The 15,182-nt window shown below is 43.8% G+C and overlaps 1 protein-coding gene across 1 annotated transcript in view; it reads left to right on the plus strand.

Annotated features, from left to right (window-relative positions):
- The window catches only part of TG (thyroglobulin), a 439,344-nt gene that overhangs the window by 408,667 nt on the left and 15,495 nt on the right, over positions 1–15,182 (plus strand). Inside the window, exon 46 of the mRNA XM_089685945.1 lies at positions 10,818–10,958. Within this exon, the coding sequence (XP_089542071.1) occupies positions 10,818–10,958 (141 nt within the window). The remainder of the gene's footprint in view (positions 1–10,817; positions 10,959–15,182) is intronic.

The raw sequence follows: 15,182 nt of genomic DNA on the forward strand, positions 1-15,182 counted from the left end.
TCTAAAACATTTTTATTGCTCAAATCACAAGCCTTCCTTTTCACATGTAGGAAGCATAGACGGAACATGTGTTTAAATCCGAACAAACGTTGCATGTAGACGCAGTTATTGGAAGAACAGACTTTGTATGTTTCTTCTGCCAATAAGACCATTTTTCCTTTCTTCTAGTAATGTTTTAATGAATAGCATTGCCTGTGTCACATATTATATGTAGTGTACACTCTTGTCTTCTGGAAGAAGGGTGAAGCCTAGTACACGGATGGTGCAGGTCCATCTAAATCCACAGTGTCAAATTGGTGGCCCTCCAGCTGTTTCCAAACTACAAGTCCCATCAGGCATTGCAAGACTGACAGTTACAAGCATGACTCCCAAAGGCAGAGGCATGATGGGATTTGTAGTTTTGCAACAGCTGGAGGGCCGCCAGTTTGACACCGCTGATTCTAGAATCATAGCAGGGGAAAGAACAGAGCATGCAGCCTAAATATTTAAGGGACAGTGTGACCAGTAGGTACCTGGAAAGCCTTTAAATAGTCTGAGGGCTGAGGAGCACGGTGCAGTGTTTCTGGGTCCAGTCCTGCTGGAGAAGTCCTCTGTGTAGGAGCTCTGCACCGATGCAGGATTTTAGAAGTAGCCTTTAGGAAGACACTAAGACACCAGCTAACCCTAGCTGAGGTCCAATTTGCAAGTCTGAATCGGGGGGATAAAGTCAGGTCTGGAGAAGCTCACTGAAGAGAACCAGGAGGAAGTTGGTGGAATTGAGTCCAGCTGTCCATTCGTGGTGTGAGTCTACATCTTCCTCACTTGAGTTTTGCAACAGCTGGAGGGCCGCCAGTTTGACACCCTGATTCTAGAATCATAGCAGGGGAAAGAACAGAGCATGCAGCCTGAATATTTAAGGGACAGTGTGACCAGTAGGTGCCTGGAGAGCCTTTAAATAGTCTGAGGGCTGAGGAGCACGGTGCAGTGTTTCTGGATCCAGTCCTGCTGGAGGAGACCCCTGTGTAGGAGCTCTGCATCGGTGCAGGATTTTAGAAGTAGCCTTTAGGAAGACACTAAGACACCAGCTAAGCCTAGCTGACGTCCAATTTGCAAGTCTGAATCGGGGGATCAAGTCAGGTCTGGAGAAGCTCACTGGAGAGAACCAGAAGGAAGTTGGTGGAAAAAAGTCCAGCTGTCAATTCGTGGTGTGAGTCTACATCTTCCTCACTTGAGTTTCACATTAGCTGGAGGGCCGCCAGTTTGACACCCTGATTCTAGAATCATAGCAAAGTAAAGAACAGAGCATGCAGCCTGAATATTTATGGGATGGTGTGACCAGTAGGTTCCTGGAGAGCTTTTAAATAGTCTGAGGCCTGAGCAGCAGGGTGCAGTGTTTCTGGGTCCAGTCCTGCTGGAGGAGAACCTTGTGTAGGAGCTCTGCACCGATACAGGATTTTAGAAGTAGCCTTTAGGAAGACACTAAGGCCCCAGATAACCCTAGCTGAGGTCCAATTTACAAGTCTGAATTGGGGGATCAAGTCAGGTCTGGAGAAGCTCACTGGAGAGAACCAGAAGGAAGTTGGTGGAAAAGAGTCCAGCTGTCAATTCGTGGTGTGAGTCTACATCTTCCTCACTTGAGTTTTGCAACAGCTGGAGGGCCGCCAATTTGACACCCCTGAAAATGTATAGGAGTTGCTTCATCACATAGGCGAAAGTTCCAGTGGTGGGAAAAAGGCATGGAATGGCAAGGTTGATCATGGAGCTGTCATTAAGTGGTCCCACCGCACCCCCAGCTCTCAGTTTCACTTTTTCTTTTGTTTAGCCAGTGGGTTCGAGTATTTAGCTGTTTGCCTGGAGTTCAGCTTCAACAATGTATTAATAAACCCAGAGCTCTATTCAAATGAATGTGCCTTTTTATATCTGTCTGGTGTTCAGTTCCAAAAAGACAAAGACACATATTAGAATGCTGCAATTTGGACAGAAGTCCTTTTTTTCCTCTCCTTTTTTGTAAAGCACATATAACAAAGCAGCGTACCCTGCCTTGTCAATGTGTTTAGATTACAGGATCTTCCAAAGAACACATTTCTGTTTCTTTTGGCGAGATATTAAATTCCATCCAGTGACAGCTGAAAGGAGACATTATAAATATTACATGTCTCTGCTGGCTCAGCATCACAGCCACACTTTTATCAGTGTACAAAGGATCCTTGTCAGAGTTAAAGGGACACTCCACTCGAGCTGGACCATTCAGGGTTGGTTCATATCATGAATCGCACAGGAAAACTGGGCAATTCACATGCGATCCCAGTGCAATTCAATTTCATCCTATGCGTTTTAATACGCCGTTTTTCCTGTTGGTGAAGAAAATGAAAAATAATGATGCTAGGGTCCATTTTTGTCACAAGAAAGGGGGCTCCAATAATCACCCCAGGAACCATTTAAATCCCATTGCACATTTCCTGGCATGCAGTTCACCAAATGATAACATTTTGCAGAAATTTCCAGATTTTGCCCCAAATTTTGGGGTCATGGAAACTCTCGGTTTTGCTTACCTCTAATAACTAGTATATGTTCTCTTTCACTTTGAGAGACCTATTCACACAATTCCAGTGCAGTGCCTTGGCACCCCAATGCACTAAGCCAACACAGCTCCAATTCACATGTGTTGCAGCTACCGTGCATTGTGGTGAGCTACATTGCTAAAAATAGTGTATTTCCTATTTTTGGATGTTTCCAAGCATTACTAGCTCATTAATTTGAATGGACTGCCATAATACAATGCGCATTAATGCATGAAAACATGTGTTAATGCACATGTTATCAGGATGTACCAGGATGCCAAGGTGCAAATGGACCCTTGATTCACCCTCCACCACCCCTTTGTAGTTCACAGTAATCCTCACATAGAGAGACAAGAGATGCCAATTGGAGTTTGATAGAGGTTGCACACAGAATGAGAAGGAAAACTCTATAGTCCGTTATAAAACAGTGGTTTGCAACCAGGGCCCAATAAATTCTTCCAAAACCTTCCTTGTTCCAACAGTTCCCAGAAAAAAATGATATGATATACTCACACAAAAAAAGTATGGGAATGCAAAATAGGATTTGGCTGGGTGTCACTGTTGGGGGTGGAGTTCGGGTACTCTACATCAGACTTGGTGGCCCTGTAAGGAACAAGGTTTCTAGAAGGAGCTGGGGGAAACTGTGGGGAATAGGGTGTCTAGAGCAGAATGAGGGTCTTTCCAGAAGGCTGTGGATTTGACAGGGATGCTGTAGGAGACTTGGTTCTACAGGAGCTGGGGGGGGGGGGTACTGGGGGAGATTGGGAGAATGTTGGAGATTGGGTGCACTATGGGGGGAGCTGGAGGCTTTGCAGTAGGATGGATGGCACTGCAGGGGTGGGGTGGTGCTGTGAAAGGTTGAGGGATGCTGTGGTCCACTGTGGAAGTTTGGGGAGCATTATAGGAGCTGCAAGGCACTTCAGGAGGTTGGGGGGAAATGTGGGACAATGTTGGAGGTTGGGGGCACTATGGAGTGTCTAGAGGCTTGCACTAGGCTGGGGGGCACCGCATGGGGCTGGGTGGCACCATTTGAGGTTGGGGCACACTGTGGGGGTTGAGGGGCACTGCAGTCAACTTTAGAATGTTGGGGGCATTATTTAACTAGTTGCCGACCGCAGATAGCCGAATGACGGCTGCACTGCGGCCGGCCAGTTCTGGGTGGACATCATATGACGTCCTCCCAGAACGCGTTCTCCTGGGGCGCGCACCCGGCGATCTCCGTGATCGCTGTGTCCTACGTACACAGCTGATCACGTGATGTGGTAAAAGGCCAATCACAGCGGCCTTTTACCACGTGATCAGTGGTGTCCAATGACACGCTGATCAGAGGGAAATACAAGTGCCGGTTCTCGGCTGCACTTTCCTCACGCTGTCAGATCAGTGCCCTGATGATCGGTGCCCAGCAGTGCCACCCGCAAGTTCCACCCACCTGTTCCCAGCAGTGTGCCCACTAGCTCTGCCCACCTGTGCCCAGGAGATCACCCACCTGTGCCCAGCAGTGCACCCACCTGTGCCCAGCAGTGCACCCACCTGTGCCACTCTGCAGTGTCACAAACCTGTGCCCAGAAGTGCCACCTACCTGTGCCCAGCAGTGCCACCCACCAGTGCCACCCACCTGTGCTGCCCACCAGTGCCACCCACCTGTGCCCACCCACCAGTGCTTCCCACCAGTGCCACCCACCAGTGCAGCCCAGCAGTGCCGCCAGTCAGTGCCACCAGTCAGTGCCCAGGGGTTGTGCCAGTCAGTGCCGCCAGTCAGTGCCCAGCAGTGATGCCAGTCAGTGCCGTCTATCAGTACCCATCATCAGTGTCACCTATCAGTGCCGCCTATCAGTGCTGCATATTAGTGCCGCCTATCCATGACACCTCATTAGTGCTGTCTATCAGTGCCGCCTATCCGTGACACTTCATTAGTGCCGTCTATCAGTGCCCTTTAGTGCTGCCTATCAGTGCCCATCAGTGCCGCCTATCAGTGCCCATCAGTGCTGCCTCATCAACGCACATCAGTGAAGGAGAAAAAATACCTGTTTGAAAAATTTTATAATAGAAACAAAGAAACTTTTTTCAAATTTTTTGCACTTTTTTTATTTATAGCGCAAAAAGTAAAGCGCCCAGTGGCTATTAAATACCACCAAAAGAAAGCTCTATTTGTGTGAAAAAAATGATCAAAATTTCATATGGGTACAATGTTGCATGACCGCGCAATTGTCAATCAAAGTGCGGCAGCGCTGAAAGCTGAAAATTGGCCTGGTAAGGAAGGGGGTATAAGTGCCTGGTAGGCAAGTGGTTAAGCTAGGAGGCACTTTTGGTGGAGGTTGACAGAAAATGTATGCTACTCTTAGAGTTTGGGGGCACTATGGGGGACTGGAGGGCCTGCAGTAGGCTGGGGTACACTGGGGGGGGGGGTTTAGGGGCACTGCGGTCCGCTGTAGAAGGTTGGGGGCATTATGGGAGTGGGAGACAGTGTAGGCGGTTAGGGGATCTACAGCTGACTGGAAGCTCAATAGGAGAGTAGCCACAGCCTAGGAGTGGACCACAGCCTGGTGGTTGACAACCACTACTCTAGAGGCATTTCGAGAGACCTGCTCAATCTGAGTGCAAGGGGGTCCTGGGAAAATCAAGCCATTTCATCACAATGTGAAAATGTATGTTGGGATTTAAGTGCACATTTCCTACTTTGGACCCGTGACAACATTCTTACATTTGCCTCAAGCACGACTCTATTAATAGGAGTTTAAAGCTGAGAATTTGGCTGGCAATGAGAAATAATAAATTCATTAGAGTTCATAAATCACCATTAGCTCATTTAATTTTACAATTTTGGTTGATACATGGGTTCCCAAATGTAGAAACGCCACAGTAATCTGAATATTAACTGTAATAATTATCCTAAGGAATGATATAAAAACAGAAATCAATCACAGTACAATACATAACAAGACATGAGAACTGCACAGCTGTGTACATATATCACTGAAGGGGAAGTCAGTGCATGGCCTGAACTTTATTACAGTGATCATAGAGACCATGCAATGAAAAGAATGCATAAACAGCAGTTACTTGCAGTAAAAACTTCACAAGAAAACCACCATCTGATTCACAGAAGGAAGCAGCTAAAGTTTTATAAAGGGTAAGGGATGGGTAGAAACCTGCCAAGTTATTTTTTGCTCGCTGCATCCTGCTTGGGGAGATTTCCCTTCACTTCCTGTCCTGAAGATGCAAAAGGAAATTAGAGGAAATCTCACCAAAGTTAAAGAATATGCAAGCTGAAAATGTCATATTTGGATATGTGCCTGCTGTACCATGTACTTGTATGAAAAAGTATCCTGTTCTTTTTGTATTGCTTCCTTTCTGTGAGATCCATGGTGTTCCTGCCATTCGCTCTGCTTTTCTATTTAAAAACCGACTACACTAGGCATGAGAGCAGAGTGTGGTCAGTTTGCCAGCCCTGGTGGGAACTCAGACTGCTCTCCTCCAATGGTCAGACTTCTGTTCACCCCCCCCCCCCCCACAGCCATTCAGTAGGATGTTCATTGTTCTGCTGTTTATCCTCTCCCACATCTCTGTTCTCAGCTGCATAAGTAGCTGAGAGGGTATGTAATCACTTATAAAACAGAGGGAAAATGTATGTATAACGTTTTTATATCTATACACAAATATTTTTATTTTTATTTCTATTTTAAACTGAATGGGTTGTTTTACAAGGTGGGGATTTACATATACTTTAACCACTTCCCGTCCGGCCCATGTATATAAACGGCAGGACAGGGGCAGTGCAGGGGCGGGGGGCCATTTATAAACGTCCTTCCCTGCTCCCTGCTTGTGCGTGCTCCCTGGTAGCATGCAGCACCGCAATCCGGATCGTTGTACGGAACCTCTGTGTGAGGTCCCGATCATGTGATCACTGATTGGCCAACCAGTGATCACATGAATAGTAGTAAGCAAGATGTCACTTCTGACATCATTGCTTACTACTTGTAAAATCTGTGAATGATCACAGAGGTCACATGGTACAGGGCTATTCACAACAGCCTTGTACCATGTGACAAGCTCTGACCAATCACAGCTCGCACAGTATTTCTCAATGGCTGCAGGAATGCAGCCAGAGAGAAGGAGAAATGATTGCTTTTACAGCCTTTATGGGTGTAAAAACAATCAGTGTAAAAAAAAAAATCTTCATCACCCCCCACAAGTAGTACAGTGACTGCTAGGGTGACGGTATGTAAAAAAAACCCAAAACAAATAATAATATAAAAATTTAAAAAACTTTTTTGAAAAATTATAATTTATAAACTTGTTTGGGTTATTTATTTTTTTTTACTAAAAAGATAGCTGAATACATTTTGGCCAAGATTTATGAAAAAAGATTATTTATTTGCAAAATTTATATAAGAAAAACACTTTTTTTCTAAATATTTGGACTTTTTCACTTATATAGCAAAAAAAAAAATATACCAGTGGTGAATAAATACCACCAAAATAACGTTTTTATCTGTCTCAAATAAATGCTAAAAATGTCATATGGTTGCAGTATTGCATGACCGCGCAATTGTCATTCAAAGTGTGATAGCACTGAAACGCTGAAAATTGGCCTGGGCAGGAAGGGGGTAAAAGTGTCCGGTATGGAAGTGGTTAACAGAGTTCCCATATTTGAGAGTTTATAGAGAAAATACTATAGCTGCCAACCTTAAAAACAGGTACTTACCAATGGCTGAGTCCAGTGCTGTCTTCCCACAGCCAGATCTTCTTACTGCTGTGGGTCCCTGGTATCGCCATCTTGGATATGGGAGCTGGATGTGATTTCCTGAGGAACTACAGCTGGCTGTCCATTGCGCATGCATGAGCTTGCATGTCACTGGTCCTGCAGCCTCTTGGGACTTGTGATGTGTCAAAGGAGGCTGCAGGAGGGGAGTGAGACAGGGCAAGCACCGTCATCCTAACCTAGGTGAGGATTGCAGAAGAGGACCAGGTACCAATAAAAATTGGTACTCCTTCCTCCCCTCCAAAAATCAGCGGTACTTCACTTTTTGAGCAAAGTTCTACTTTAACTTCTGAGTACTAGCCTGTATAACCCTTTCATTACCAGGCCATTTTTCAGTTTTTAGTGCTATGATAGTAGCCAGGGCCGTGGATAAGGGGATACCACTGGTCCTCCTCTACGGGGGCAAGATGAAAGAAAGAGCGCACAAACCTTGCGCATTACCTCAATAAATAGTGATTAATTTTATTATTAAGGAAATATACTCACAAAGTGATGGTATAACAGGCATAAGTAACCATAATCCAAACAGGGTTACAGGTAAATCCAAAAGGGGGGGGGGGAATGAAGGCTAACGCGTTTCGAAGGGTGCTCCCTTCTTCATCAGAGCTGATCAAAAAAACAAACAGATACATATACAAATTCCCCTCAAAATATTTACATGAATCATGATGGTATAACAGGTGGTGATACTGTAGATGAGCATAGCAATACACATGAAAATACTCATAAAAATAGCAATACGTATAGTAATAATAATATTGTCAAAAACCACATACAGGAAAGGTATATATAGAAAACATGTACACACAAAAAAAATAAAAATATATATATACACACATACACATGGAAAAAATGGATGGAAATGATGGAAAAAATTGAGAGCTTAATTGTAAAACTGGCATAAGAATCGCTGGTTAACCATTTCAATACCGGGCAATTTTACACCTTCCTGCCCAGGCCATTTTTCACGTTTCAGCGCTCTCACACTTTGAATGACAATTGCGCGGTCATACAACATTGTACCCAAACTAAAATTTTATCATTTTCTTCACACAACTAGAGCTTTCTTTTGGTGGTATTTAATCACCGCTGGGGTTTTTATTTTTTGCAAAATTAACAAAAAAAGACCAAAAATTTTGAAAAAAAACACATTTTTCACAGACAGCCAATTTAATTTCTTGAGGTCCAAGAATGTCAGAACAGTACAGATATCCCCAAATGACCCCTTTTTGCAAATTAGACAGTCCGACGTATTTCATAGGAGGCATGGCGCGTTTTTTGAATTTTTATTTTTTTTGTCATAATTTTTCGGAAAATGAAATTAAAAAAATTATTTTCACTATTTCGTTTTACATACTGTCACCAGTGCAGTACAGCGTCATCATATAACTGGCATGGCGGTGAACAGGGACACTGACTGGTGACAGTATGAAAAAAAATATATATATATATTTTTTTTTTATTATTATTTTTAATTTTTTATTACATTTTTTTTAATTTTTTTTAAGATTTTTTTTCATACTTTACTATGACCAAAGTAGTACAATGTTACCATAGTAACACTGTACTACTTTGGGGAAGTGATCAGTATTTTTTTTTTTTTTACACAATCTGCTTATAGCAAAGAATTACTTTGCTATAAGCAAGCATTTACCTGAATGACATCGATTCATTCAGGTTTTTTTTTTTTTTTTTTCTTTTTTGTGCTTAGCTGTGATTTGGCCACAGCTAATCACATGACATGTGCATGTGACCTGCTGTGACCATTCACAGCTAGGCACTAGTATACAATGGATGGCATGAATGAAGCCATCCATTGTATACAACTGTCATGTGACCTGCTGTGATTGGTCACAGCAGGTTACATGGCACCAGCAACGGGGCCCGGTACTCAGATCTGTCATCGGCCGTGTCCGAGGTACACTGCCGGTGACAGATCTGAGTATCGGCCCCCGTTGCCAGTACCATGTGACCTGCTGTGACCAATCACAGCAGGTCACATGACAGTTGTATACTGATCACTTCCCCAAAGTAGTACAATGTTACTATGGTAACATTGTACTACTTTGGTCATAGTGAAATATGAAAAAAAAATCTTAAAAAAAAGAAAAAATGTAATAAAAAATAAAAAAAAAAATATATTTTTTTTTTCATACTGTCACCAGTCAGTGTCCCTGATCACCGCCATGCCAGTTATATGATGACGCTGTACTGCACTGGTGACAGTATGTAAAAAAAAATAGTGAAACTAATTTTTTTAATTTTTTCATTTTCCGAAAAATTATGACAAAAAAAATACAACTTCAAAAAACTCGCCATTCCTCTTATGAAGTACATCGGACTGTCTACTCTGCAAAAAGGGGTCATTTGGGGGATATCTGTACTGTTCTGACATTCTTGGACCTCAAGAAATTAGATTGGCTGTCAGTACTTCAGGATTGATCAATATTCAGATCTATACCATAGTTTGTGAACTCTATAACTTTCCTACAAACTAAAAAATACATCCTAATTTGGGTTATTTTCACCAAAGACAAGTAGCAGAATACATCTCGGCCTAAATTTATTAACCTCCCTGGCGGTATTCCCGAGTGTAGCTCGGGGTAAGTTTCAGTACCAAAAGCGGTAACCCCGAGCTACACTGCGCATGTGCGGGAGCACGCCAAATGGCGTGCACCCGGAAAGGTGAAGCATTTTTGCCGCCGCCAAACGGCTATAGGCCGGGTGGCAAATGGAAAGATCGATTAGCAATAAAAAGTCATATAAACTGTGAACCATAAAATGTATCTATGGTATACAAAATTATATAATTAATTGTAAATATATATATATATATATATATATATACCTAATAGTAAAAAAAAAAAAAAAAGTTTTATCAAGCTTCCCCAGCTTCATGATTGAGCTGCACAACCTCTGATCACCAGCGGATGAACACGCTGCTTGTTACTAACGCCCGTTTGATCTGAGTCTTTGAACGCAGGAGATAATGGATCTTTGGTGCCTCCTGTACGGGGCCCAGGCTAACAGGGGGCCCAGGCAGCTGGGTGAATCGGATGTGGGCAGGGAGGGCTCCTGTGTCCTCGCCCACACTCAAACCACACCCAAAAAAGCCTATGAAAGGTACCGGGGCATCTCATGGGGCCCCCTACTGACCCCGGGCTCTCGGCAGTGCCCAAGTGCCCGAATGGTCAGTCCGCCCCTGCTATCAGGCCTGCTCTTTGACACCGACTCAGCCTACCACATAAGCCCTTCCGACATGTACAATAAACTTTTATTTGACTCACGTTATACTTTCTCATCCTTCTCACATCCTAGAGTTATTGTAGGAATATGTGTTCTCAGCTAAGGATTTTCTCCCACATCCTGCTCTAATGACAACTCAAAATATTTTGTCTCTTTGATAACGGTCACCAGGAGGGAGAGAGGGTAAATCTCCCCAATAGGGACATAAACCTTTAAAATGTAAACTATACCTTTTGTTGGCTAAGTGTGTATTTTTTTTATTTTTTCAGTTCCGGTCTGGATCTGCCTGAGGATGTAATTTACACTTTTGGAATTCCATTTCATTCGCTTTATAGAGATCAGTTTTCTGGTGAGGAGAGGAAACTTTCCCTACAGATCATGCAGTACCTGGCTAACTTTGTGAAGACGGGGTGAGTACTGTTCTACAGTTACCAGACGTTCCTTACTACCAGAGATGTCCCCTATTTACCAATAAATCGTCCCGGCTTAGTCCCTATTTTTTCTTTACGCTGCCAAACCTGAAATAACAGAAATATTGTCAACATGGTATCAAAAATAAGTTGTGACACACCAAACCTCCTCCCATCCTGTATTATCAAGGGAAGCTTTCATTTTCACTTGAAACGGTAATTAATGCAGCAATGCACTAATATAAACATCACATTTTTTTTAACCACTTCCAGTCTGGACACTTTTACCCCCTTCCTGCCCAGGCCAATTTCAGCTTTCAGCGCTATCACAATTTGAATGACAATTGCGCGGTCATGCAACACTGTACCCATATGAATTTTTTAGCATTTTTTTGAGACAGATAAAACTTTATTTTGGTGGTATTAATTCACCACTGGGATTCTTATTTTTTTTGCTATGTAAATTAAAATGTCCAAACATTTTTTCAAAAAAGTGTTTTTCTTATAGAATTTTGCAAATAAATAGTATTTCATCATAAATCTTGGCCAAAATTTATTCCGTTATCTTTTTAGTAAAAAAAAAAATAAACCAAATTAGTTTATAACCAAAATTATAATTTTTAAACATTTTTCTTTACATTTTTTTATATTATTATTTATGGGTTTTTTTTTTGTTTTTTTTTTACATATTGTCACACTAGCAGTACAGTGTCACTATGGTGACACTGTACTACTTGTAGGAGGTGATGAAGATTTTTTTTTTTTACACTGATTGCTTTTACACCCATAAAGGCTGTAAAAGCAATCATTCCTCCTCTCTAGCTGCATTCTTGCAGCCATTGAGAACTACTGTGTGAGCTGTGATTGGTCACAGCTTGTCACATGGTACAAGGCAGTTGTGAATAGCCTTGTACCATGTGACCTCTGTGATCATTCACAGATTTCACACGTAGTAAGCAATGATGTCACAAGTGACATCTTGCTTACTACTCTGCATGTGATCACTGATTGGCCAATCAGTGATCACATGATCGGGACCTTGCTCAGAGGTCCCGTCCAAAGATCGGTGTTCCACTGTGTCCGGAGGACACAGCGGGCACCGGATCGCGGTGCTGCGCACTCGCAGGGAGCGCGCACAAGCAGGAGGCGGGGAGGGCATTATAAAGGGCCACCCGACCCTGGAGTGCCACCGTCCGGCCGTTTATATACAATGGCCAGACGGGAGGTGGTTAAAGGACTTAAAGTGGTATTAGTGCGGAATTTGCAGTGTTTTCTGTGCGAATTCCGCACCGCATCAGAATCGCACCCCGTTCATGTGAACCGCTGCGGGTGTGTATGTTATGTTAACAACACCCCAAAAGCGGTCCGCAAAACGCGGTGCGATGTGCAGAATCGGATCGCATAGGTGTGAATACCCATGGGGTCCGATTGTAGTGCAGACCAAAAAAAGGGTCCTGCACATTATTGGTGCGGTGCGATTAGAGTCATACAAAATGTATGGCTCCAGTCGCACCGCACACAAATCGCATGTGATTTGTACAGGAATGTGGTGTGAATCACAAGTGATATATTGCACCGCATATATGTGAGCCCAGGCTTAATGTCATTGTTTTGTTTCCTAAATATTAATAACATATTTTACATTCATTTGATGTTTTTTTTTATTCCATTTACTGAGCTTTCTTTTAAAAAAATATTTTTTTCATTCAATGTGAATGTAACAAATCCAAGAGATCCCTCCATCGATGATATACAGGGGGATGGATGAATCCACCGCTGTGGCTACTTTATTTTGACAGTCAGCCCCGCTAACTGTCAGACTATAGGAACCATGCTTGCATTTGACTGGATGCAGGCGCTGTTGGGCCGTCAGTTTTCCACCTGTGATGTCATGCCACAGGAAGCTGACAGGAACACCCATTTAGTTAATTTTCGCTGATTCCTCAGGAACCACTGACTTGTTTTCTTGCCTTGCACCATTAAAGTTTATCTAAAGCTAAATCTTTTTTATTTTGGTTTTGGACAAAGAAGTGAAGAGTTAGAAGGACCTGGGTTGGGTTGGTCTCCATTACAGAGATTCACTGTCACTATTTTCCAGGTGATCATTGGCACCAGGACTAAAAAAGAAGAGAAAATTCTAAATTTCGAGCTGCAACCAGAACAGGCATAGTGGATAAATCTTCCAGTAGGGACACCTGTTATTGCTTAAGAGGGGATTTTACTTCACTTTTGAAAGACTTTCCCTCACTTCTTGTGTCTGTGTTGTGTCTATAGGACAGGGAGTGGAGGGAAATCTCTTGAATGGGACACAGATGGAAAAAAACAGCATTTTATTCCTTCTCTACTCCAGGGGTCAGCAACCTGTCAATCTCAGTCTGCTGATTGCAGGCATGTAAATGGTAGATCGCAACTGACTCTCTCGGGTTTGGCCATTTCAAGGTGAAAGATTCCACTCCTTCCATTGCCTAGGCTATTACAGTGTACCTTCCAGCTGACACCTTCCCCCAAGTGAGCTCTGTCTACAGCGGGCACCCCCTCCTTGGTTAGGAAGAATGGCTCATGCCATCCAGCCTTACAAACCTGAAGCTGTTCCATCCATGCAGTGTTACTCCCCTGCTACATGCTCCTGACCCCTGCACTGTGCATTACATACTACTGGTCTCTGTATTCTGCATTACTTACTCCTTTGCCCTGCATTATACTACTGACCTCTGTGTTACATACTACTGACCTCTGTGTTACATACTACTGACCTCTGCACTCAACTTTGAACTGTGTGTTACTACTGACTCCCTAAACTCTGCATTACTTACTGCTGAACTCTTTGTTACTACTTGCCCCTAAAGTCTGCGTTACATACTACTGACCCCTAAACTCCGCTTTTCAGACTACTGATCTCTGAAGTCTGCATCACTTACTACTGACTCCTGCACTCTGCTTTACTTTCTACTATCCCCCAGAATTCTGCATTGCTATTGATTCCTGAACTCTGCATTACTTACTACTGACCCCCGTGCAGTGGTGTATTTAGCTTTTGTGCAGCCCTAGGCAACACAAAAATAGGGCCCCCCCCATAGAGAGCGCCTGACATTGACCAACAACACCCCTGCCCACCCCCCCCCCCACCTGAGAGAGCCTTCCAGTAATACCCCCCCCCCGTCAAGAAAGATACCTTCACAGCTCTGCACAGCCCCGGGAACAAGAGTCAGGCTCTGCATACACCATTAAGCAGCTCGCAATCTCTCTCGGATCCCACCTGGTCCCCATGCCGCATGTTTCCCTTCTTCCATCCCTTTTCTGGGGGACATTGCTGCCCCCCCCTAAAAACCGCCACCCTAGGCAAATTCCTTGTTTGCCTTGTGGTAAATACACCCCTGCCCCCGTGCTCTGCGTTCTATACTACTGTCCCCTGAACTCTGCATTACTTACTACTGACCCCCGTGCTCTGCATTACATACTACAGTCCCCTGAACTCTGCATTACTTACTACTGACCCCCGTGCTCTGCATTACATACTACTGTCCCCTGAACTCTACATTACTTACTACTGACCCCCGTGCTCTGCGTTACATACTACTGTCCCCTGAACTCTGCATTACTTACTACTGACCCCCGTGCTCTGCATTACATACTACTGTCCCCTGAACTCTGCATTACTTACTACGGACCCCCGTGCTCTGCATTACATACTACAGTCCCCTGAACTCTGCATTACTTACTACTGACCCCCGTGCTCTGCATTACATACTACTGTCCCCTGAACTCTGCATTACTTACTACTGACCCCCATGCTCTGCATTACATACTACTGTCCCCTGAACTCTACATTACTTACTACTGACCCCCGTGCTCTGCATTACATACTACTGTCCCCTGAACTCTGCATTACTTACTACTGACCCCCGTGCTCTGCGTTACATACTACTGTCCCCTGAACTCTGCATTACTTACTACTGACCCCCGTGCTCTGCGTTACATACTACTGTCCCCTGAACTCTGCATTACATACTACTGTCCCCTGAATTCTGCATTACTTACTACTGACCCCCGTGCTCTGCGTTACATACTACTGTCCCCTGAACTCTGCATTACTTACTACTGACCCCTGTGCTCTGCGTTACATACTACTGACCCCTGAACTCTGCATTAGGTACTATTGACCCCCGTGCTCTGCATTACTTACTACTGACCCCTGAACTCTGCATTACGTACTACTGACCCCCG

Source organism: Staurois parvus, unplaced genomic scaffold (genome assembly GCF_062004578.1).
Source record: "Staurois parvus isolate SC_StPar_1 unplaced genomic scaffold, SC_StPar_1.0 ptg000389l, whole genome shotgun sequence".
Classification (NCBI taxonomy): Eukaryota; Metazoa; Chordata; class Amphibia; order Anura; family Ranidae; genus Staurois; species Staurois parvus.